Source organism: Coregonus lavaretus (assembly GCF_964263955.1).
Source record: "Coregonus lavaretus genome assembly, contig: HAP1_SCAFFOLD_164, whole genome shotgun sequence".
Lineage (NCBI taxonomy): Eukaryota > Metazoa > Chordata > Actinopteri > Salmoniformes > Salmonidae > Coregonus > Coregonus lavaretus.
Window position 1 is genome coordinate 793,143 of NW_028159767.1, and position 25,616 is coordinate 818,758.

Genomic DNA, 25,616 nt, shown 5'->3' on the forward strand with positions numbered 1-25,616 from the left:
CAGTGTGTTTGAACGTATAGCGGTAGCATTGAAATGGCCCGAAGAGGTATGGTGCCTATTACTTCAGTGTAAACTAACAGGTAAAGCCCAAGAGGTTCTGGCAGCGCTACCTCTTGAAGACAGTTTTAATTATGAAGTGGTCAAAGCTACTGTTCTTCGTGCCTATGAGCTTGTTCCTGAGGCATATCGACAGAGATTTAGGTCTCATAAAAAGTCTCCTACTCAGACTTATGTGGAGTTTGCTAGAGACAAAGGAAATCTGTTTGACAAATGGCACAGTGCTAGTAAGGTAACTGATTTTAACTCTCTACGGGAGTTAATCTTGTTAGAAGAGTTTAAAAATTGCTTACCCGAACGCATTGTAGTTTATCTGAACGAACAGAAAGTATCCTCACTGTCGGAAGCGTCTGTATTGGCAGACGAGTTTGTGTTGACGCATAAGAGCGTGTTTTCGGCTCGTACGGAGAGCAGGGCTGCGGAGTTGCTAACTTTTAATCCTAGTCGACCAGCAGTACATCCAGCACGCCCAAAAGATGTGCGTCACTGTTTCTATTGTCATAAGGTGGGACATATGGTTAATGATTGCTTTCTGCTAAAACGCAAACCGGGGATGCCTCAGCACGCCAGGCCGCCAACGGGTGTTGGGCTGATTCGTACGGTTGTAAGGCCGGAATCAAGACAGAGGCCTCATAGTGAATGTGGTTTGAAAGTCCCTGTCCCAGATCACAGTTATGAACCGTTCATTTTTGAGGGGTTTGTTTCTATATCAGATGACGAAGCGTCTCAGCGTCCAGTTAGAATCCTCAGAGATACTGGTGCGGCGCAGTCGTTCATACTATCTGATGTGTTGCCCTTGTCTAATAATACATATTGTGGTTCCAGTGTGCTAGTACAAGGAATTGAAATGGGTTTCGTCCCAGTGCCATTGCACTTTGTGAACGTACACTCTGAGTTAGTCAGTGGATTGTTCAGAGTTGGCGTACGTCCTATGTTGCCAGTAAAAGGTGTGACATTTATAATGGGCAACGATATTGCCGGAGGAAAGGTAATACCCATATTGGAGGTATTGGATAAAAGTGACCAGTCTCTCTCCGAGGAGCTGGCACAGGGTTATCCAGATGTGTTCCCCGCTTGTGCTGTCACACGTGCTCAAGCACGACAAGTGGGTGAAGTGATAGATTTGTCAGACACGATTCTATTCAGAGAGTGTGACCCAGAGGATGGTTCGGGTGCTACCTCTGGTAAGCTGGTGCAGTCTGACCAACAGCCCAGAGAAAGGAAGAAGGATGTGGAACTTGTTGCTGAGGCAATACAGTTACCAGTTACTCGTGAGCAGCTGATCGCTAACCAACAGGTTGACATTAGCCTGGCTAAATGTTTTTCTAGTGTTGTCTCAGAGGACGAGCTAAAGAAGAAAAACATGGCATATTTCATTGATGGTAATCTCCTCATGCGTAAATGGACATCCCATGTTGACGCTGGCGGAGATTGGAATGCTGTTTACCAAATAGTGATTCCTACAGCCTTTCGACAAAATGTTTTATCCCTCGCTCATGATCACCAGTGGTCCGGACATCTGGGAGTCACCAAGACGTATGATCGTGTTTTGCGACATTTCTTTTGGCCTGGCTTAAAACAAGATGTGGCTCGGTTCTGTCGGACTTGCCACACCTGTCAAGTAGTTGGGAAACCGAACCAGGTTATTTCCCCCGCGCCTCTTTGTCCCATACCGGCCATAGGTGAACCATTCGAACATGTGATGGTTGATTGTGTTGGACCATTACCAAAAACAAAATCTGGTAACCAGTTTATGTTGACAATTATGTGTGTGGCCACCAGGTACCCAGAGGCCATTCCTCTGCGAAGGATTACTGCTCCGGTGGTGAGTAAAGCGTTGATCAAATTCTTCTCAACTTTTGGATTACCTAAGGTGATACAAACTGATCAGGGTACGAATTTCCTTTCTAAACTTTTCAAACAAGTGTTAAAATCCTTGTCAGTTACACACCGTGTGTAAAGCGCATATCACCCAGAGTCTCAGGGTGCGCTTGAACGTTGGCATCAGACCCTGAAGTCTATGCTCCGTAAATATTGCTTGGAATCTGAGAAAGATTGGGATGAGGGAGTTCCTCTAGTGTTGTTTGCTGTCCGTGAGACAGTACAGGAATCCCTAGGGTTCAGCCCAGCTGAACTGGTGTTTGGACACACCATGAGAGGACCTATGAAAGTCCTTAAGGATCAGTTTTTGTCACAAGAGTTGTGTGTGAAAGAAAATGTGTTGGACTACGTTAGTCGCTTTCGTGAGCGCCTACATGCTGCCTGTGCTCTTGCAAAGGAAGCGCTGTCTTCCTCACAGAAACGGATGAAACGACACTATGACACACAGGCTGTTTCTCGTTCACTGCAGCCAGGTGACCGAGTTCTTGTATTGTTGCCTGTGCCAGGAGCGTCATTGTCAGCACGTTTTTCTGGTCCTTATGTCATTGAAAAGAAACTAACTGAAACTGACTACGTGATACAGACTCCTGATAGAAAACATCAATCTCGTGTGTGCCACGTTAACATGTTGAAGACATACCACACCAGACCCGTCACTCAGGTAGACAGTCCAGAGAAACTGGCCGAGTCGGCTGTCTCTATTGCTGCTACGGCTGTAGTGGGAGGTCATGTTAATGATGTGGACGGAGATGGTTTGGAGTTGCGCAATACTCAGCAGCAGTGTGCTAGATTGCCCAATTCAGAGATGCTGCTGTCTCTCCCGTCAAGCCTGATTCATTTAACGGACAGACAGTCAGATGATATTGTGAGACTATTACACAGCTTTCCATGTCTTTTTAATGATGTTCCTACATGTACTAATGTGTTAGAACATGACATTAATGTTGGAAACGCTGCACCTATCAAGCAACATCCTTATCGTGTCAACGTCGCTAAGAGAAAGATAATGAGGGGTGAGGTCGGTTATTTGCTGGAGAATAACCTGGCTATGCCAAGTTCAAGTCCTTGGAGTTCTCCGTGCATTCTGGTTCCTAAACCTGATGGGACATCCAGATTATGTACGGACTATCGGAAAGTCAATGCTGTCACAGTGCCCGACTCGTTCCCGTTACCCAGACTGGATGACTGTATTGATACTGTTGGTGCTGCTACTTATGTAACCAAACTAGATCTTCTAAAAGGTTACTGGCAGGTGCCGTTAACCCCACGTGCCTCCGACATCTCTGCCTTTGTGACCCCAGATCACTTCCTACAATATGCTGTCATGGCATTTGGGATGCGGAACGCACCAGCCACTTTCCAACGCCTGGTTAACACAGTATTGGCTGGAGTTCCTAATTGTAGTGCTTACCTTGATGATCTGGTCATTTATTCAACTGAGTGGTCTGATCATGTTAAAACTCTAAGGGTAGTGTGTGAACGTCTAGCAACCGCTTCTCTAACCCTGAACTTAGCAAAGTGCGAGTTTGGGAAGGCCACTGTTACTTATCTTGGTAAACAGGTCGGCCATGGTCAGGTGCGCCCTGTAGAGGCCAAGGTCTCAGCTATAAACGCATTTCCCGCACCTACCACCAGAAGAGAGCTACGCCGTTTTTTAGGGATGGTTGGCTACTACCGTAGTTTCTGTAAAAATTTCTCTGCGGTAGTTGCTCCATTAACGGATTTGCTCAGTCCGGCGAGAAAATTTGTATGGTCTGAAGATTGTTGTACTGCTTTCAACACTGCTAAAGCACTCTTGTGTAGTACTCCTGTTCTTGCTGCGCCAGATTTTGAACGGCCGTTTAAACTGGAGGTAGATGCAAGTGCCAGAGGTGCTGGTGCTGTTCTACTGCAGCAAGACCAGAGTGGAGTGGACCATCCTGTCTGTTATTTTTCACGGAAATTTAACAAATGTCAGACAAACTATTCCACCATTGAACAAGAAGCTCTAGCTTTGTTGTTAGCTCTGCAGTACTTTGAAGTTTATGTTGGTTCCAGTGCATTACCAGTGATAGTGTATACTGACCATAACCCCTTAGTTTTTCTCCACCGGATGTACAACCAGAACCAACGCCTTATGCGTTGGGCACTTGTCGTGCAAAATTATAATTTGGAGATCCGCCACAAAAAGGGGTTGGATAATGTGTTGGCAGATGCTTTGTCTCGTGTGTAATGATCTAGGTTTTGTTTGTTGTTATCCCGGCAGGATGATTTGTGAATTTGGGTGTTGTGATAGTACGTGTGTCGCAAACCATTGTGGTTTGCTCTTTTAAGGGTGGGAGTGTTACGGATACAGGTATCCTGTGTTTTTGTGTGTTTCTCTCCTTCTGCCCTAATCACAGGTGTCCTGTATGTTCCTGATTGGTGGTCGTTGAGGTGTCTGCTGATTGGACCAATCAGTGAACATTCCTGTGCATTGCACCACCTGTTACTCGTTTGTTCAATCACACATCCCATTGTATAAAAACCAGTCTTGTGTTTGTTGAGAGAGAGAGAGAATATTTCCGTATGTGAGTATGGACACGGTGGTGTCCTGGTTTTGATTACTCACTAAGTTGCTGTTTACTATGATTGGTACTTCTGTTAGACTACTGTTTTGTATGTGAGTAATGGATACTGTGATGTCCTTTGTTTAGAGTACTCACTAAGTTGCTGGTTACTCTGTTTGGTAACTGTTGTGTGTTTCTGGGAAAAGGGGAGTTTGAGCTAGCTGCCCTTGGGCATACATTTCCCGTAGAAAGAACTGTCTATAAACACTAGTTAGACCTGAGCGGACCACCCACTGTATTTTTGTATGGTAGCAGTAGCCTAGCGGTTCTTGAGGCAGGCAAGATCAGTTTAGGGGTGTTTTACACTATGGTTTCATTTCTTGGGTCCTGCTCAGCCCTTTTTCCCAATCCTTTACCGTGTGTTCAGAAATAAACCATTTGTGTTTGACGGTAGTTCATGGTAGTTGTGTCCTATTTGTTCTCACTGTTCCATGCCACACTCCTAATTTGCATAATTTATGTTACGGGTCTCATGTCCATCCACCCTAGACGTTTAGAGCCACGGGGTTCGTAACACCAATCTGCATCCCAACTGGCCCCAGAGTACCACTGACCTGTATGCCAATCTGCATCCCAACTGGCCCCAGAGTACCACTGACCTGTATGCCAATCTGCATCCCAACTGGCCCCAGAGTACCACTGACCTGTATGCCAATCTGCATCCCAGCTGGCCCCAGAGTACCACTGACCTGTATGCCAATCTGCATCCCAACTGGCCCCAGAGTACCACTGACCTGTATGCCAATCTGCATGCCAACTGGCCCCAGAGTACCACTGACCTGTATGCCAATCTGCATCCCAACTGGCCCCAGAGTACCACTGACCTGTATGCCAATCTGCATCCCAACTGGCCCCAGAGTACCACTGACCTGTATGCCAATCTGCATCCCAACTGGCACCAGAGTACCACTGACCTGTATGCCAATCTGCATGCCAACTGGCACCAGAGTACCACTGACCTGTATGCCAATCTGCATCCCAGCTGGCACCCATTGGGACTCAGCCTACACAGATTGGTGATTGCAGAATGTTAATGTGATTGGCCACTTGAGTAGAGGCTCCGTGTCTTGTGTCCTCATACATGATTTCATCATAGTTTATGTAGATACATCAATCTACATATTGATCAGAATTTGTTTTTGTTTACTGAAAATCCAAGCCCTCAAATGGGGTCCAATAGCAAACCAACTGAATGTGATATTTTTTGTGAGGAGATATCTTGTTTGAGTTTTGATTACAGGGCTGTGTATTGTTGATATTATAATGCCTGTGTTAGGGGTAGGGTTAGGGTTAGGGTTAGGGTTAGGTTTAGGGGTAGGGGTAGGGTTAGGGTTAGGGTTAGGGTTAGACTTAGGGTTAGGGTTAATTCAGACTGGTTGACCCATGACAGAACTGTAATATGAATCATTTCAGACTGGTTGACCCATGACAGAACTGTAATATGAATCATTTCAGACTGGTTGACCCATGAAAGAACTGTAATATGAATCATTTCAGACTGGTTGACCCATGACAGAACTGTAATATGAATCATTTCAGACTGGTTGACCCATGACAGAACTGTAATATGAATCATTTCAGACTGGTTGACCCATGACAGAACTGTAATATGAATCATTTCAGACTCGTTGACCCATGACAGAACTGTAATATGAATCATTTCAGACTCGTTGACCCATGACAGAACTGTAATATGAATCATTTCAGACTGGTTGACCCATGACAGAACTGTAATATGAATCATTTCAGACTGGTTGACCCATGACAGAACTGTAATATGAATCATTTCAGACTGGTTGACCCATGACAGAACTGTAATATGAATCATTTCAGACTGGTTGACCCATGACAGAACTGTAATATGAATCATTTCAGACTGGTTGACCCATGACAGAACTGTAATATGAATCATTTCAGACTGGTTGACCCATGACAGAACTGTAATATGAATCATTTCAGACTGGTTGACCCATGACAGAACTGTAATATGAATCATTTCAGACTGGTTGACCCATGACAGAACTGTAATATGAATCATTTCAGACTGGTTGACCCATGACAGAACTGTAATATGAATCATTTCAGACTGGTTGACCCATGACAGAACTGTAATATGAATCATTTCAGACTGGTTGACCCATGACAGAACTGTAATATGAATCATTTCAGACTGGTTGACCCATGACAGAACTGTAATATGAATCATTTCAGACTGGTTGACCCATGACAGAACTGTAATATGAATAATTTCAGACTGGTTGACCCATGACAGAACTGTAATATGAATCATTTCAGACTCGTTGACCCATGACAGAACTGTAATATGAATCATTTCAGACTGGTTGACCCATGACAGAACTGTAATATGAATCATTTCAGACTGGTTGACCCATGACAGAACTGTAATATGAATCATAAGGAACAATGTTCCCTCTCATTTATTTCGACACTGTGCAAATTGCAGGTCTGCTGAGAGCAAACCTGAACGTTGTGAAAATTCTGTGCAACTTCCAGCCCGCGTTTGCTGTGAACACTGAGGCTGTACCCACTTTAAGTTACAGTTTTAACAGTGGCCAAGTAGGCTACTGTGGCTATTTGATCATAATGTAGGCCTACCAGAGTGGCCTACCATCAAAAACAATGGAGAAAATGCATCCCATAACATTTTAACATGGAAATAGCTGTTCTATCATTCAGCCTACAGTAGCAGCCAATGTGTGGGGTTCAATGTAGGCCTACATTCCATGAGACTTTTGATAAAAACATGCAGGACTTGACATTAACCTGTTTATCAACTTGTACTTCAAACAAGGAGGTGACTAAGAACGTTGTGTTGTTTGATGCAAGAAACCACTTTACAAAATAAAATGCAATATATTTCCCCATTATTACAGCCAATCAGACAAATTACAGGCCTTATCCCTATTCCCCAGGCCTTATCCCTATTCCCCAGGCCTTATCCCTATTCCCCAGGCCTGACAGACACTCAACAACTGACAGACACTCAACAACGGACTATGTAGGAAATAGGGTGCCATTTAGGATAACAACTATCTTCTACAAGAAAAGGGAAGGAAGACTATTTGTGTGCCCCTTTGTTATTAGCTCCAAGGTATGTCTAAACCACCATGTCTCCTTCTGTCATGGATCAACCAGTTATATTACAGTTATGTCATGGATCAACCAGTTATATTACAGTTCAGACATGGATCAACCAGTTATATTACAGTTCTGTCATGGATCAACCAGTTATATTACAGTTCTGTCATGGATCAACCAGTTATATTACAGTTCTGTCATGGATCAACCAGTTATATCACAGTTCAGACATGGATCAACCAGTTATATTACAGTTCTGTCATGGATCAACCAGTTATATCACAGTTCAGTCATGGATCAACCAGTTATATTACAGTCATGTCATGAATCAACCAGTTATATTACAGTTCAGACATGGATCAACCAGATATACAGTGAGGGAAAAAAGTATTTGATCCCCTGCTGATTTTGTATGTTTGCCCACTGACAAAGAAATGATCAGTCTATAATTTTAATGGTAGGTTTATTTGAACAGTGAGAGACAGAATAACAACAAAAAAATCCAGAAAAACGCATGTCAAAAATGTTATAAATTGATTTGCATTTTAATGAGGGAAATAAGTATTTGACCCTCTCTCAATCAGAAAGATATCTGGCTCCCAGGTGTCTTTTATACAGGTAACGAGCTGAAATTAGGAGCACACTCTTAAAGGGAGTGCTCCTAATCTCAGTTTGTTACCTGTATAAAAGACACCTGTCCACAGAAGCAATCAATCAATCAGATTCCAAACTCTCCACCATGGCCAAGACCAAAGAGCTCTCCAAGGATGTCAGGGACAAGATTGTACACCTACACAAGGCTGGAATGGGCTACAAGACCATCGCCAAGCAGCTTGGTGAGAAGGTGACAACAGTTGGTGTGATTATTCGCAAATGGAAGAAACACAAAATAACTGTCAATCTCCCTCGGCCTGGGGCTCCATTCAAGATCTCACCTCGTGGAGTTGCAATGATCATGAGAACGGTGAGGAATCAGCCCAGAACTACACGGGAGGATCTTGTCAATGATCTCAAGGCAGCTGGGACCATAGTCACCTAGAAAACAATTGGTAACACACTACGCCGTGAAGGACTGAAATCCTGCAGCGCCCGCAAGGTCCCCCTGCTCAAGAAAGCACATATACATTCCCGTCTGAAGTTTGCCAATGAACATCTGAATGATTCAGAGGAGAACTGGGTGAAAGTGTTGTGGTCAGATGAGACCAAAATGGAGCTGACCCCAAGAACACCATCCCCACCGTCAAACATGGAGGTGGAAACATTATGCTTTGGGGGTGTTTTTCTGCTAAGGGGTCAGGACAACTTCACCACATCAAAGGGACGATGGATGGGGCCATGTACCGTCAAATCTAGGGTGAGAACCTCCTTCCCTCAGCCAGGGCATTGAAAATGGTTCGTGGATGGGTATTCCAGCATGACAATGACCCAAAACACACGGCCAAGGCAACAAAGGAGTGGCTCAAGAAGAAGCACATTAAGGTCCTGGAGTGGCCTAGCCAGTCTCCAGACCTTAATCCCATAAAAAATCTGTGGAGGGAGCTGAAGGTTCGAGTTGCCAAACGTCAGCCTCGAAACCTTAATGACTTGGAGAAGATCTGCAAAGAGGAGTGGGACAAAATCCCTCCTGAGATGTGTACAAACCTGGTGGCCAACTACAAAAAACATCTGACCTCTGTGATTGCCAACAAGGGTTTTGCCACCAAGTACTAAGTCATGTTTTGCAGAGGGGTCAAATACTTATTTCCCTCATTAAAATGCAAATCAATTCATAACATTTTTGACATGCGTTCTTCTGGATTTTTTTGTTGTTATTCTGTCTCTCACTGTTCAAATAAACCTACCATTAATATGATAGACTGATAATTTCTTTGTCAGTGGGCAAACGTACAAAATCAGCAGGGGATCAAATACTTTTTCCCTCACTGTATAACTGGTTGATCCATGTCTGAACTGTAATATAACTGGTGTCATGTATCAACCAGTTATATTACAGTTCTGTCATGGATCAACCAGTTATATTACAGTTCTGACATGTATCAACGAGTTATATTACAGTTCTGTCATGGGTCAACCAGTTATATTACAGTTAAGTCATGGATCAACCAGTTATATTACAGTTCTGACATGTATCAACCAGTTATATTACAGTTCTGTCATGGATCAACCAGTTATATTACAGTTCTGACATGTATCAACCAGTTATATTACAGTTCTGTCGTAGATCAACCAGTTATATTACAGTTCTCTCATGGGTCAACCAGTTATATTACAGTTCTGACATGTATCAACCAGTTATATTACAGTTCTGTCGTAGATCAACCAGTTATATTACAGTTATGTCATGGATCAACCAGTTATAATACATTTCTGTCATGGATCAACCATTTATAATACAGGTCTGTCATGGATCAACCAGTTATATTACAGTTCTGTCATGGGTCAACCAGTTATATTACAGTTCTGACATGTATCAACCAGTTATATTACAGTTATGTCGTGGATCAACCAGTGATATTACAGTTCTGTCATGGATCAACCTTTTAATAATACATTTATGTCATGGATCAACCAGTTATTTTACAGTTATGCCATGTATCAACCAGTAATATTACAGTTTATGTCATGGATCAACCAGTTATAATACAGTTCTGTCATGGATCAACCAGTTATATTACAGCTCTGACATGGATCAACCAGTTATATTACAGTTCTGACATGGATCAACCAGTTATATTACAGTTCTGTCATGGGTCAACCAGTTATATTACAGTTATGTCATGGATCAACCAGTTATATTACAGTTCTGACATGGATCAACCAGTTATATTACAGTTCTGTCGTAGGTCAACCAGTTATATTACAGTTCTCTCATGGGTCAACCAGTTATATCACAGTATTGTCATGGATAAACCAGTTATATTATAGTTCTAACATGGATCAACCAGTTATATTACAGTGTTGTCATGGATAAACCAGTTATATTACAGTTCTGACATGGATCAACCAGTTATATTACAGTTCTGACATGTATCAACCAGTTATATTACAGTTCTGTCGTAGATCAACCAGTTATATTACAGTTCTGACATGGATCAACCAGTTATATTACAGTTTATGTCATGGATCAACCAGTTATAATACAGTTATGTCATGGATCAACCAGTTATATTACATTTCTGTCATGGGTTAACCATTAATAAAACAGTTATGTCATGGATCAACCAGTTATTTTACAGTTTATGTCATGGATCAACCAGTTATAATACAGTTATGTCATTTATCAACCAGTGATATTACAGTTCTGTCATGGGTCAACCAGTTATATTACAGTTCTGACATGGATCAACCAGTTATATTACAGTTCTGTCATGGATCAACCAGTGATATTACAGTTCTGACATGGATCAACCAGTTATATTACAGTTAAGTCATGGATCAACCAGTTATATTACAGTTCTGTCATGGGTCAACCAGTTATATTACAGTTCTGTCGTGGGTCAACCAGTTATATTACAGTTCTGTCGTGGGTCAACCTGTAGACACCTTTCCATTGGCTCTGCTTCCCACACTCTTAGACAAAAAGGCGCTATCTACAACCTACAATTGTTATTTGGCTGTCCTATGGGCCCTGGTCTAAATTAGTGCTCTGTATAGGGAATAGGGTGCCATTGGGCCCTGGTCTAAAGTAGTGCTCTGTATAGGGATTAGGGTGCTATTTGGGACACATGCTGCACTCTTAGAAAAAAGGGATCCAAAAGGGTTTTTAGGCTGTCCCCATAGGAGAACCCTTTTTGGTTCCAGGTAGAAGCCTTTTTAGTTCCAGGTAGAACTATTTTGGGTTCCATGTAGAACCCTCTGTGTAAATGGTTCTAAATGGAACTCAAAAAGGTTCTACCTAGAACCAAAAAAGGGTTATTCAATGGGTTATCCTATGGGAAGCAGAGACAATGGAAAGGTCTCTACTCTAAGCATCAGTCAATGCCTCCAATTGATCTCTGACCTGAGTCAGCAGCTCTTGTATAGACTAACCAGGTTATTATTTCATGTTAGTAGTATGTCATAGAATATTGATTTTGAAATGTTTACTATTTTACAGCAGTGCAGTTGGGTGATAAATAATGTACTTTGTTAGCTTCAAAGCTTTTTGGGACAACTCACCTCAGGTTCTATCTCCCACCCTGGTAACTGTGTGTACAGAATACTCTTGTAACTGTAAATGCTGTATGTTGCAGATCTCGGGGCTTTCAGTGGGAAGACGAGAGGAGGCGTGTCTGTAAGGGAAGGACAAGGAGTGGTGCTCATGTGTACTCCGCCCCCTTATTCACCAGGTAAGACCCTGACCCTTGACCCCTGACCCTTAACCCTCCTCATGTGTACTCCGCCCCCTTATTCACCAGGTAAGACCCTGACCCTTGACCCTTGACCCTTAACCCTCCTCATGTGTACTCCACCCCCTTATTCACCAGGTAAGACCCTGACCCTTGACCCCTGACCCTTAACCCTCCTCATGTGTACTCCGCCCCCTTATTCACCAGGTAAGACCCTGACCCTTGACCCCTGACCCTTAACCCTCCTCATGTATACTCCACACCCTCATTCACCAGGTGTGATTCTGCAGCCTCAGCATCCCAAACAGGCAGGTGATACAGGTGCATGTGTATGGTTACAATATATCTTCATCACACTGCTTGAATCAGCAGTATACAGATGGAGGATCTTCATTTGAGCCAGTTTGGTACAATAGTAAAATAATCCTGCAGCAAAAGGAAATGTGAATTATTATGTGGATTATAATTAATGGACATTTTTGTAAGGGTTGCTACATTTTTTGTTTGGGCAAATCAGATTGGAAATTTCTAATTGGAAATTACTAACTTTAGAAGCCTTTTATAAACTCAAATACACTGCAAGTTTGCATTTCCTGCTATTCATTAAATTCTCAGCAACACAATAGAGATCAAATTAAGATCCTACATCTGTATATGGCCAGCCAGGTCACCCCTGATACAAGTCAGTATTCAACGTCCATCCACGTTTGAGGACGTCGGGAGATGACGTGGAAACTGGCCACTAGGGGCAACAGTGAGCACTGTTACGATCAAGTAGGTTTCGGTTTTGCTCGGGTGTTGTTGACAGGGATGATGGATGGGCATCTGCCTCTGATTCCAAAGGTCGCAAATTTGAATCCAGCGATAGAAAGTAGTTTTTTATATTTTTGTTTGAAGCCTATCCCAAACCTTAACCCTGTACCTTAATGCGTACCTTAACCCGTACCACAACCATTCAGAGTTCATGCCTAAAATTAACCTTAAACACTTAGAAATTTGACGTTTGAGAAACATGGATGAACATCTAATTCTGACGTGACACTGTGAGAGCTGGTAGTATATGGCTGTGTACTGGATATTTATATTTTATTGACATCTCAATGAAACTATACATCCACTATGTCAGAATGGGTGAAATAAAATAATCCAATAGGATTCCAGTATTGCATTGCTCTGTACCTTCTCTTACCGTCTCATAATGGAACTGGAGAAGAACATGAGATGATCCTTAAAAGCCACACCGCTTTTGTTTTTCGTATTGATGAATAACATTTGATTTGATACCTAAATATGAGCTCTTGTACAGCATGACATGAATGCGCTATAGATATGCAATGGATATATTTCATTATGCCTCATGAGAAAGAGAGAGTGATGGCAGACTGAAGATTGCGGTGCAAATGACTAAAATGTATAATAATAATAATAATAATAATAATAATAATAATAATAATATGCCATTTAGCAGACACTTTTATCCAAAGCGACTTACAGTCATGTGTGCATACATTTTTACGTATGGGTGGTCCCGGGGATCGAACCCACTACCCTGGCGTTACAAGCGCCGTGCTCTACCAATTGAGCTACAGAGGACAAAAATGTAAAATGTAAAATGTAATGCAACAAAATAGGAAAAACTCCAAGGGGGATGAATACTTTTGCAAGGCACTGTAACTCATAGGGTATAACTCATCTCTGTCGCTGGCTGGCAGACTGCAGCACAGATGTGCATATAAATTAACTATATATAAATTAACTATTCTTTGTGATGTCACACTGAGTTACAAATTGAAACCATAGTAAAGTAACAAGATCCCACGCTGGGCTTGGAACATCATTTTGTGCTTTTAGCCTTGTGTTGCTGTGTGTGCGTGTGATTGTGTGTGTAAGTGTGTGTGTGTGAGATTGTGTGTGTGTGTGTGTGTGTGTGTGTGTGTGTGAGATTGTGCGTTTGTGTGTTGGTGTGTGTGTGTGTCTGTGTGTGTGTGTGTGTGTGTGTGTGTGTGTGTGTGTGAGAGATTGTGAGTGTGTGTGTGTGTGTGTGTGTGTGTGTGTGTGTGTGTGTGTGTGTGTGTGTGTGTGTGTGTGTGTGTGTGTGTGTGTGTCCATCATAGTACAGATGAAAGACAAAAAGTCTGTCATCTGTATGGACACAATCATTTGTTCAAGACCGATTCATCTACAATATAATTATTGCATGAATTTCATAGTCCATTGATTTCAGTGTTTAAAATGTGAACCAATTTCAGGTTGTGTGAGCCAGACTAATACATCACTGAAACAACTGTATGACTGCATCCCAAATGACTTCCTATTCCCTCTGTAGTGCACTACTTTAGACCAGGGCTCTTAGAGCTTACGTCATAGGGGGCCCATAGCGATCTGTGAAGGGAATAGGGTACCATTTGGAATGCACATTGCAATAATGTCTGTTATTCTATAGAATGTATGTTATTCTATAGAATGTATGTTATTCTATAGAATGTATGTTATCCTATAGAATGTATGCTATTCTATAGAATGTCTGTTATTCTATAGAATGTCTGTTGTCCTATAGAATGTCTGTTATCCTAACCCTAACCCAAATAGCTGTAGACATAAGAGTGTGTTTAGGCTTGAACCTTACTGGCAAATATTTCCAGTTAACTAATGGAGTGGAGTGGTGTTCAGGTGTGGTATATCCAAGATGTATGCATTAGTGTTCAGGTGTGATATATCCAAGATGTATGCATTGGTGTTCAGGTGTGGTATATCCAAGATGTATGCATTAGTGTTCAGGTGTGATATATCCAAGATGTATGCATTAGTGTTCAGGTGTGATATATCCAAGATGTATGCATTAGTGTTCAGGTGTGATATATCCAAGATGTATGCATTAGTGTTCAGGTGTGATATATCCAAGATGTATGCATTAGTGTTCAGGTGTGATATATCCAAGATGTATGCATTAGTGTTCAGGTGTGATATATCCAAGATGTATGCATTAGTGTTCAGGTGTGATATATCCAAGATGTATGCATTAGTGTTCAGGTGTGATATATCCAAGATGTATGCATTAGTGTTCAGGTGTGATATATCCAAGATGTATGCATTAGTGTTCAGGTGTGATATATCCAAGATGTATGCATTAGTGTTCAGGTGTGATATATCCAAGATGTATGCATTAGTGTTCAGGTGTGATATATCCAAGATGTATGCATTAGTGTTCAGGTGTGATATATCCAAGATGTATTCATTAGTGTTCAGGTGTGATATATCAAAGATGTATGCATTAGTGTTCAGGTGTGACATATCCAAGATGTATGCATTAGTGTTCAGGTGTGATATATCCAAGATGTATGCATTAGTCTTCAGGTGTGATATATCCAAGATGTATGCATTAGTGTTCAGGTGTGATATATCCAAGATGTATGCATTAGTGTTCAGGTGTGATATATCCAAGATGTATGCATTAGTGTTCAGGTGTGATATATCCAAGATGTATTCATTAGTGTTCAGGTGTGATATATCCAAGATGTATTCATTAGTGTTCAGGTGTGATATATCCAAGATGTATGCATTAGTGTTCAGGTGTGATATATACAAGATGTATGCATTAGTGTTCAGGTGTGATATATCCAAGATGTATGCATTAGTGTTCAGGTGTGATATATCCAAGATGTATGCATTAGTGTTCAGGTGTGATATATCCAAGATGTATGCATTAGTGTTCAGGTGTGATATATCCAAGATGTATGCATTAGTGTTCAGGTGTGATATATCCAAGATGTATTCATTAGTGTTCAGGTGTGATATATCCAAGATGTATGCATTAGTGTTCAGGTGTAATATATCCAAGATGTATGCATTAGTGTTCAGGTGTGATATATCCAAGATGTATTCATTAGTGTTCAGGTGTGATATATCCAAGATGTATTCATTAGCGTTCAGGTGTGATATATCCAAGATGTATTCATTAGCGTTCAGGTGTGATATATCCAAGATGTATTCATTAGCGTTCAGGTGTGATATATCCAAGATGTATGCATTAGTGTTCAGGTGTGATATATCCAAGATGTATTCATTAGCGTTCAGGTGTGATATATCCAAGATGTATGCATTAGTGTTCAGGTGTGATATATCCAAGATGTATGCATTAGTGTTCAGGTGTGATATATCCAAGATGTATGCATTAGTGTTCAGGTGTGATATATCCAAGATGTATGCATTCGTGTTCAGGTGTGATATATCCAAGATGTATTCATTAGTGTTCAGGTGTGATATATCCAAGATGTATGCATTAGTGTTCAGGTGTGATATATCCAAGATGTATTCATTAGCGTTCAGGTGTGATATATCCAAGATGTATTCATTAGCGTTCAGGTGTGATATATCCAAGATGTATTCATTAGCATTCAGGTGTGATATATCCAAGATGTATTCATTAGCGTTCAGGTGTGATATATCCAAGATGTATGCATTAGTGTTCAGGTGTGATATATCCAAGATGTATGCATTAGTGTTCAGGTGTGATATATCCAAGATGTATGCATTAGTGTTCAGGTATGATATATCCAAGATGTATGCATTAGTGTTCAGGTGTGATATATCCTAGATGTATGCATTAGTGTTCAGGTGTGATATATCCAAGATGTATGCATTAGTGTTCAGGTGTGATATATCCAAGATGTATGCATTAGTGTTCAGGTGTGATATATCCAAGATGTATGCATTAGTGTTCAGGTGTGATATATCCAAGATGTATTCATTAGTGTTCAGGTGTGATATATCCAAGATGTATGCATTAGTGTTCAGGTGTGATATATCCAAGATGTATGCATTAGTGTTCAGGTGTGATATATCCAAGATGTATGCATTCGTGTTCAGGTGTGATATATCCAAGATGTATTCATTAGTGTTCAGGTGTGATATATCCAAGATGTATGCATTAGTGTTCAGGTGTGATATATCCAAGGTGTATGCATTAGTGTTCAGGTGTGATATATCCAAGATGTATTAATTAGTGTTCAGGTGTGATATATCCAAGATGTATTCATTAGCGTTCAGGTGTGATATATCCAAGATGTATTAATTAGTGTTCAGGTGTGATATATCCAAGATGTATTCATTAGCGTTCAGGTGTGATATATCCAAGATGTATTCATTAGCGTTCAGGTGTGATATGTCCAAGATGTATGCATTAGTGTTCAGGTGTGATATATCCAAGATGTATTCATTAGTGTTCAGGTGTGATATATCCAAGATGTATTAATTAGTGTTCAGGTGTGATATATCCAAGATGTATGCATTAGTGTTCAGGTGTGATATATCCAAGATGTATTAATTAGTGTTCAGGTGTGATATATCCAAGATGTATTCATTAGCGTTCAGGTGTGATATATCCAAGATGTATTCATTAGCGTTCAGGTGTGATATATCCAAGATGTATGCATTAGCGTTCAGGTGTGATATATCCAAGATGTATTCATTAGCGTTCAGGTGTGATATATCCAAGATGTATTCATTAGCGTTCAGGTGTGATATATCCAATATGTATTCATTAGCGTTCAGGTGTGATATATCCAAGATGTATTCATTTTCCACTCAAAGTTCAGATGAAAACAAATCACTAAATTATTTTGAATGTTGAACTATAGGGAACATTTCTATTCAGGAACAAGCAGAGGAATGATTGGCACAACTGAAGCAAACTGATGCAACTGGTGGTCCTCTGTAGCTCAGCTGGTAGATATATAGAGACTATAGGTAGATATATAGAGACTATAGGTAGATATATAGAGACTATAGGTAGATATATAGATATATAGAGACTATAGGTAGATATATAGATATATAGAGACTATAGGTAGATATATAGATATATAGAGACTATAGGTAGATATATAGAGACTATAGGTAGATATATAGAGAGAGACTATAGGTAGATATATAGAGACTATAGGTATATATATAGAGACTATAGGTAGATATATAGAGAGAGACTATAGGTAGATATATGGAGACTATAGGTAGATATATAGAGACTATAGGTAGATATATAGATATATAGAGACTATAGGTAGATATATAGATATATAGAGACTATAGGTAGATATATAGAGACTATAGGTAGATATATATATAGAGACTATAGGTATATATATAGATATATAGAGACTATAGGTAGATATATAGAGACTATAGGTATATATATATATATATATATAGATATATAGAGACTATAGGTAGATATATAGATATATAGAGACTATAGGTAGATATATAGATATATAGAGACTATAGGTATATATAGAGAGAGACTATAAAGACTATAGGTATATATATAGATATATAGAGACTATAGGTAGATATATAGAGACTATAGGTATATATATAGAGACTATAGGTATATATATATAGAGACTATAGGTATGTTTATAGATATATAGAGACTATAGGTAGATATATAGAGACTATAGGTAGATATATAGATATATAGAGACTATAGGTAGATATATAGATATATAGAGACTATAGGTATATATATAGATTTATAGAGACTATAGGTAGATATATAGAGACTATAGGTAGATATATAGAGACTATAGGTATATATATATAGATATATAGAGACTATAGGTAGATATATAGAGACTATAGGTAGATATATAGAGAGAGACTATAGGTAGATATATAGAGACTATAGGTATATATATAGAGACTATAGGTAGATATATAGAGAGATACTATAGGTAGATATATAGAGACTATAGGTAGATATATAGAGACTATAGGTATATATATATATATATATATAGATATATAGAGACTATAGGTATATATATAGATATATAGAGACTATAGGTAGATATATAGAGACTATAGGTAGATATATAGAGACTATAGGTAGATATATAGAGACTATAGGTATATATATAGATACTATAGGTAGATATATAGATATATAGAGACTATAGGTAGATATATAGATATATAGAGACTATAGGTATATATATAGAGACTATAGGTAGATGTATAGAGACTATAGTCCTCTGTAGCTCAATTGGTAGAGCATGGCGCTTGTAACGCCAGGGTAGTGGGTTCGATCCCCGGGACCACCCATACCTAAAAATGTTTGCGCACATGACTGTAAGTCGCTTTGGATAAAAGCGTCTGCTAAATGGCATATTATTATTATTATTATTATTATTATTATTATTATTATTATTATTATTATTATTAATATACTCAAAAGTAATCTACTAGTTAATAACTTCACAGAAGCATCTTCTCGTTGATCAAAACCAAAACAGAACACTCCCCATACTGAGCCAAAGATAATAACCTGTTTCACATCCCACTGCATCCAAATTATGTTCAATTACATCACCGTTCTAATTTCCCTGTCATCTCCACATATGAATAGCTTTAAATCCTCCTACAACACAATCCTAATAATGAAATATAAATTAACCTCTACGTTTGCTTCATGTTCCCTATATAAAGTTTTAATTTATCCTCACTTTCATAACACCTCTAAACAGTATTACTCATTAAACTCCCAAATATTTAAATGGTCAATCTGCAGTTCAAACAACAACAAAGTTGTTACCCCGCCACTGTTTTGGTATATATCTGAGGGATGCAAGTGGAGAAATGTAACCACTTTCAAATTCATAGAGAGAGCTATGGATGCAAGGACTGACCATCCATGATATCAACATTATAGTTTAATACATGTTTTGAGGCTATACAGTTTTGTTTACAATTAGATGGTTTACAAACAATGGAGTTAAACAAGCTTATATTTTGAGTTATGATGGGAATATTTTAATAGTTATATTCTTGAAGAATCTATGACTATATATTATTAATACATAAAAAAAAAGATATACATGTACACACAGATTGCCCCTTTAAACAAACTTGCAAATATTAAATGACAACTTCAGTCCATCCCCAACCTTCACTAGGCGATGCAGTATCCACAGGATCAAACCTGCATTGTGATAATTTTACATACAAGCCAGTGTGCTGTAGTCACCTTCACATAAAATGCTAAATATTAATGTATTCAATGTATACTATATTGATGGAGTAAATCAAACCATTTCTGCTATGGCACTCATGCCTTTTTGCCCTTCTGAAAATCCTACTCCATTTTCATACCCTTGACTTGTGTTCCAAATGACACCCTATTCCCTATACAGTACACTACTATGGGCCCTAGTCTAAAGTAGTGCACTATGAAGGGACTAGGATACAGTACACTACTATGGGCCCTAGTCTAAAGTAGTGCACTATGAAGGGACTAGGATGCCATTTGGGACATATTTCTTTTCTGAGGGAGAATAAAAAGGCTCTAACTTGACATAGTAGAAAATCAGTATTGGCATTTTGCTGATCTCATTTCACAACCTGGCAGGAGAACGTGTGATGTTAATTTAATGTCAATCAAACTGATCGGTAAGCATTCTTTTACACAGAACATTGGCTAGCTAGCGCTGCGGTAAGTAAATTTAGTAATTGTCTTTTCTTTTCTGAACAACAAACTAAATTGGAAAACATATTACACCTGCTGAGCAATCAGAGCTATCAAGGACAAGTCTTTAGCTCTATAGACATAGACGTGGGAATACTGTGTTATGAGCGGTTTTCAATCATGCATTTTTTTCTCTCAGTGAACATCTGTGCAGTGGTTGATTTCTCCCCTCTCCACAGTTCCACCATGACATGCAATCAGAGACAGAGAGAGGACCTTCAGGTGTTGGAGCACAGCATTCAGAGGAAAGGAGATGAGAGGAGAGGAGAGGAGAGGAGAGGAGAGGAGAGGAGAGAGGAGAGGAGAGGAGAGGAGAGGAGAGGAGAGGAGAGGAGAGGAGAGGAGAGGAGAGGAGAGGAGAGGAGAGGAGAGGAGAGGAGAGGAGAGGAGAGGAGAGGAGGAGAGCAGTGGCGTGTATTCATGGATGCCAAGGAAAGCCAAACTTCCTAAAATAATTAACAAAAAACATATCAAATAATGTATCGTTCGTCTCTCTGTGTTTCATGATTTTCCTTCAATTCGCAAGAGGCTGAATGTATGAATGTAATCACCGGAGAAAGCATCTGAGTGAGGGAAACAGCGCCCCCTCTGTCTCTGTATATGTAGCCCATCTATGTTTCGGTTATTTCTAATTGTACTATTTCACTGTAGATCCCCCAGCCCAGCTAAACCTGCCTTAGATAGCTCCTTTGTCCCACCCCCCATACACGCAGAGACCGACTCAATTGATGCCTCTAGTGATACTATCTCTTTCATTGTTACCCAACGCTTAGGTTTACCCCCACTTTACTCATATCCTTCCATATACTTGTCTGTACATAATGCCCTGAATCTTTTCTACAACACCCGGAAATCTGCCCCCTTTATTCTATGTACCCGACGCACTAGAAGACCAGTTCTTAAAGCCTTTAGCCGTATCCTTATTCTAGTCCTCCTCTGTTCCTCTGGTGATGTAGAGGCTAACCCAGGCCCTGCAGCCCTCAGTATAACTCCTACTCCCCAGGCGCTATCATTTGCTGACTTCTGTAATCGCAAAAGTCTTGGTGTCTTGCACGTAAACATCAGAAGTCTACTTCCTAAGTTTGAGTTATTCACTGCGTTAGCACACTCCGCCAACCCTGATGTTCTAGCAGTGTCTGAATCCTGGCTCAGGAAGGCCACCAAAAATTCTGAAATTTCCATCCCCAACTATAACATTTTCCGTCTAGATAGAACTGCCAAAGGGGGTGGAGTTGCAATCTACTGTAGAGATAGCCTGCAGCGCTCTATCATATTATCCAGGTCTGTGCCCAAACAGTTTGAGCTTCTACTTCTAAAAATTCACCTTTCCAGAAATAAGTCTCTCACTGTTGCCGCTTGCTACAGACCCCCCTCAGCCCCCAGATGTGCCCTGGACACCATATGTGAATTGATTGCCCCCCATTTATCCTCAGAGTTCGTACTGGTTGGTGACCTAAATTGGGATATGCTTAATACCCCGGCCATCCTACAATCCAAACTAGATGCCCTCAACCTCACGCAAATTATCAACGAACCTACCAGGTACAACCCTAAATCCGTAAACATGGGTACCCTCATAGATATCATCCTGACTAACATACCCTCTAAATACACCTCAGCTGTCTTCAACCAGGATCTCAGCGATCACTGCCTTATTGCCTGCGTCCGTAACGGGTCCGCGGTCAAACGACCACCCCTCATCACTGTCAAACGCTCCCTAAAACACTTTAGCGAGCAGGCCTTCCTAATTGACCTGGCCCAGGTATCCTGGATGGATATAGATCTCATTCCGTCAGTAGAGGATGCCTGGTTGTTCCTTAAAAGTAATTTCCTCTCAATCTCAAATAAGCATGCCCCATTCCAAAAATACAGAACTAAGAACCGATATAGCCCCTGGTTCTCCTCAGACTTGACTGCCCTTGACCAGCACAAAAACATCCTGTGACGTACTGCATTAGCATCAAATAGCCCCCGCGATATGCAACTTTTCAGGGAAGTTAGGAACCAATATACACAAGCAGTCAGGAAAGCAAAGGCAAACTTTTTCAAACAGAAATTTGCATCCTGTAGCACTAACTCCAAAAAGTTTTGGGACACTGTAAAGTCCATGGAGAATAAGAGCACTTCCTCCCAGTTGCCCACTGCACTGAGGCTAGGAAACACTATCACCACCGATAAATCTACAATAATCGAGAATTTCAACAAGCATTTTGCTACAGCTGGCCATGCTTTCCATCTGGCTACCACTACCCCGGCCACCAACTCTGCACCCTCCGCTGAAACTTGCCCATGCCCCCCCCCGCTTCTCCTTCACACAAATTCAGACAGCAGACGTTTTGAAAGAGCTACAAAATCTGGACCCCTACAAATCAGCTGGGCTAGACAATCTGGACCCTTTCTTTCTAAAACTAGCCGCCGAAATTGTCGCAACCCCTATTACTAGTCTGTTCAACCTCTCTTTCATAACGTCTGAGATCCCCAGAGATTGGAAAGCTGCCGCGGTCATCCCCCTCTTCAAAGGGGGTGACACTCTAGATCCAAACTGCTACAGACCAATATCCATCCTGCCCTGCCTTTCGAAAGTATTTGAAAGCCAAGTTAACAAACAGATCACCGACCATTTCGAATACCACCGTACCTTCTCCGCTATGCAATCCGGTTTCCGAGCTGGTCATGGGTGCACTTCAGCCACGCTCAAGGTCCTAAACGATATTATAACCGCGATTGATAATAGACAGTACTGTGCAGCCGTCTTCATCGACCTGGCCAAGGCTTTCGACTCTGTCAACCACCGCATTCTTATTGGCAGACTAAATAGCCTTGGTTTCTCAAATGACTGCCTCGCCTGGTTCACCAACTACTTCTCAGATAGAGTTCAGTGTGTCAAATCAGAGGGCCTGTTGTCTGGACCTATGGCAGTCTCTATGGGGGTGCCACAGGGTTCAATTCTTGGGCCGACACTTTTCTCCGTGTATATCAATGATGTCGCTCTTGCTGCTGGTGACTCTCAGATCCACCTCTACGCAGACGACACCATTTTGTATACATCTGGCCCTTCATTGGACACTGTGTTAACAAACCTCCAAACGAGCTTCAATGCCATACAACACTCCTTCAGTAGCCTCCAACTGCTCTTAAACACTAGTAAAACTAAATGCATGCTTTTCAATCGAACGCTGCTGGCACCCGCCCACCCGACTAGAATCACCACTCTTGACGGGTCTGACCTAGAGTATGTGGACAACTACAAATACCTAGGTGTCTGGTTAGACTGTAAACTCTCCTTCCAGACTCACATAAAGAATCTCCAATCCAAAGTTAAATCTAGAATCGGCTTCCTATTTCGCAACAAAGCCTCCTTCACTCATGCTGCCAAACATGCCCTCGTAAAACTGACTATCCTACCGATCCTTGACTTCGGCGATGTCATTTACAAAATAGCCTCCAACACTCTACTCAGCAAATTGGATGTAGTCTATCACAGTGCCATCCGTTTTGTCTCCAAAGCCCCATACGCTACCCACCACTGTGACCTGTACGCTCTTGTTGGCTGGTCCTCACTACATGTTCGTCGTCAAACCCACTGGCTCCAGGCCATCTATAAATCACTGCTAGGCAAATCCCCGCCTTATCTTAGCTCATTGGTCACCATAGCAGCACCCACCCGTAGTCTGCGCTCCAGCAGGTATATCTCACTGGTCATTCCCAAAGCCAACACCTCCTTTGGCCGCCATTCCTTCCAGTTCTCTACTGCCAATGACTGGAACGAATTGCAAAAATCTCTGAAGCTGGAGACTCTTATCTCCCTCACTAACTTTAAGCATCAGTTGTCAGAGCACCTTACCGATCACTGCACCTGTACACAGCCCATCTGAAATTAGCCCACCCAACTACCTCATCCCTATATTGTTATTTATTTTGCTCTTTTGCACCCCAGTATCTCTATTTGCACATAATCTCTTGCACATCTAGCATTCCAGTGTTAATACTATTGTAATTATTTTGCACTATAGCCTATTTATTGCCTTACCTCCATAACTTGCTACATTTGCACACACTGTATACATATTTTCTGTTGTATTTTTGACTTTATGTTTTTTACCCCATATGTAACTCTGTGTTGTTTTTATTGCACTGCTTTGCTTTATCTTGGCCAGGTCGCAGTTGTAAATGAGAAATTGTTCTCAACTGGCTTACCTGGTTAAATAAAGGTGAAATAAAATAAAAAAATAAAAAAATATCTGATGCTGTCTGGTCAAAAAGAGGATGACACTGTTGCCACCCGTAGCGTTGAATGCAAGGGAAGCCAGCAAGCATTTGGCACCCCTTGATAAAAATTGTAATGAAAGAATAGCCAATCAGCGTTGAGTTTAGGGCTGTTATGGTGACTGTGTTACTGCCACACCAGCGGTCACGAGTCATGACCGCAGTTAAATTCCACATTACCGTTTAGTCACGGTACTTAGACTTCTCCAAGCTCTGATGCTGCTGATGGTCATTAGTAGCCTACCAAACCTGCTAACTGCCTGGTACTCAGCACTCTATTGTCCCTCTCATCACTCTGACATCAATGCAAATGTAATTGAAAATCAAACACTTCATGAGAGCCCTTGAGCTCATGTTGTGCAACATTCCTATAGGCTATGCAATTGCTTGAGAAAACAGAGTTTTGATGGCCTCTATTAAAAAGAGGAGGATCCCATCATCTTTCTATAGGCTAGACCTACAATATTTATTTCTCAACTTTCCTAATATTAAGCACTTTGCTCATCTTTACAACAGGAGTATAGCCTACCTGGCTGTCATGAAAATGAACCACGGCAAACGTGTCCTCCATTCGCTATTGAAGTGCATAGATTACCTGTAACTGGCATACATAGGCGGCGTGTGAGTTTCAAGTTTGGGGAAGAACATTTTCACCATAAAAATGCACCTTTAAAAAAAAACATTACATGCATAATGGCAGAATGGTGTTTCCCCGCTAACTGATTGCATTTTGGAACATTCATACTTAAAGCCTACTGTCTTTGCTGCGCTTATAATGTGAATAAATAGTTTATGAACATTTTCAGCTAAATGTTCTGATCTGTTGCATCAGCTTCATTGCTTTTCAAAGTTTTTTTGATGCTAGTGGTTGTATTA

General features: G+C 40.8%; 1 protein-coding gene across 1 annotated transcript in view; it reads left to right on the forward strand.

Moving 5' to 3' along the window:
- Nucleotides 1-25,616, forward strand: part of LOC311122463 (contactin-5-like) — a gene marked incomplete at both ends in the record, with an annotated part of 297,075 nt that overhangs the window by 195,525 nt on the left and 75,934 nt on the right. The window contains one exon of the mRNA XM_084196816.1: nt 11,858-11,953. Coding sequence (XP_084052942.1) covers nt 11,858-11,953 — 96 coding nt within the window. The remainder of the gene's footprint in view (nt 1-11,857; nt 11,954-25,616) is intronic.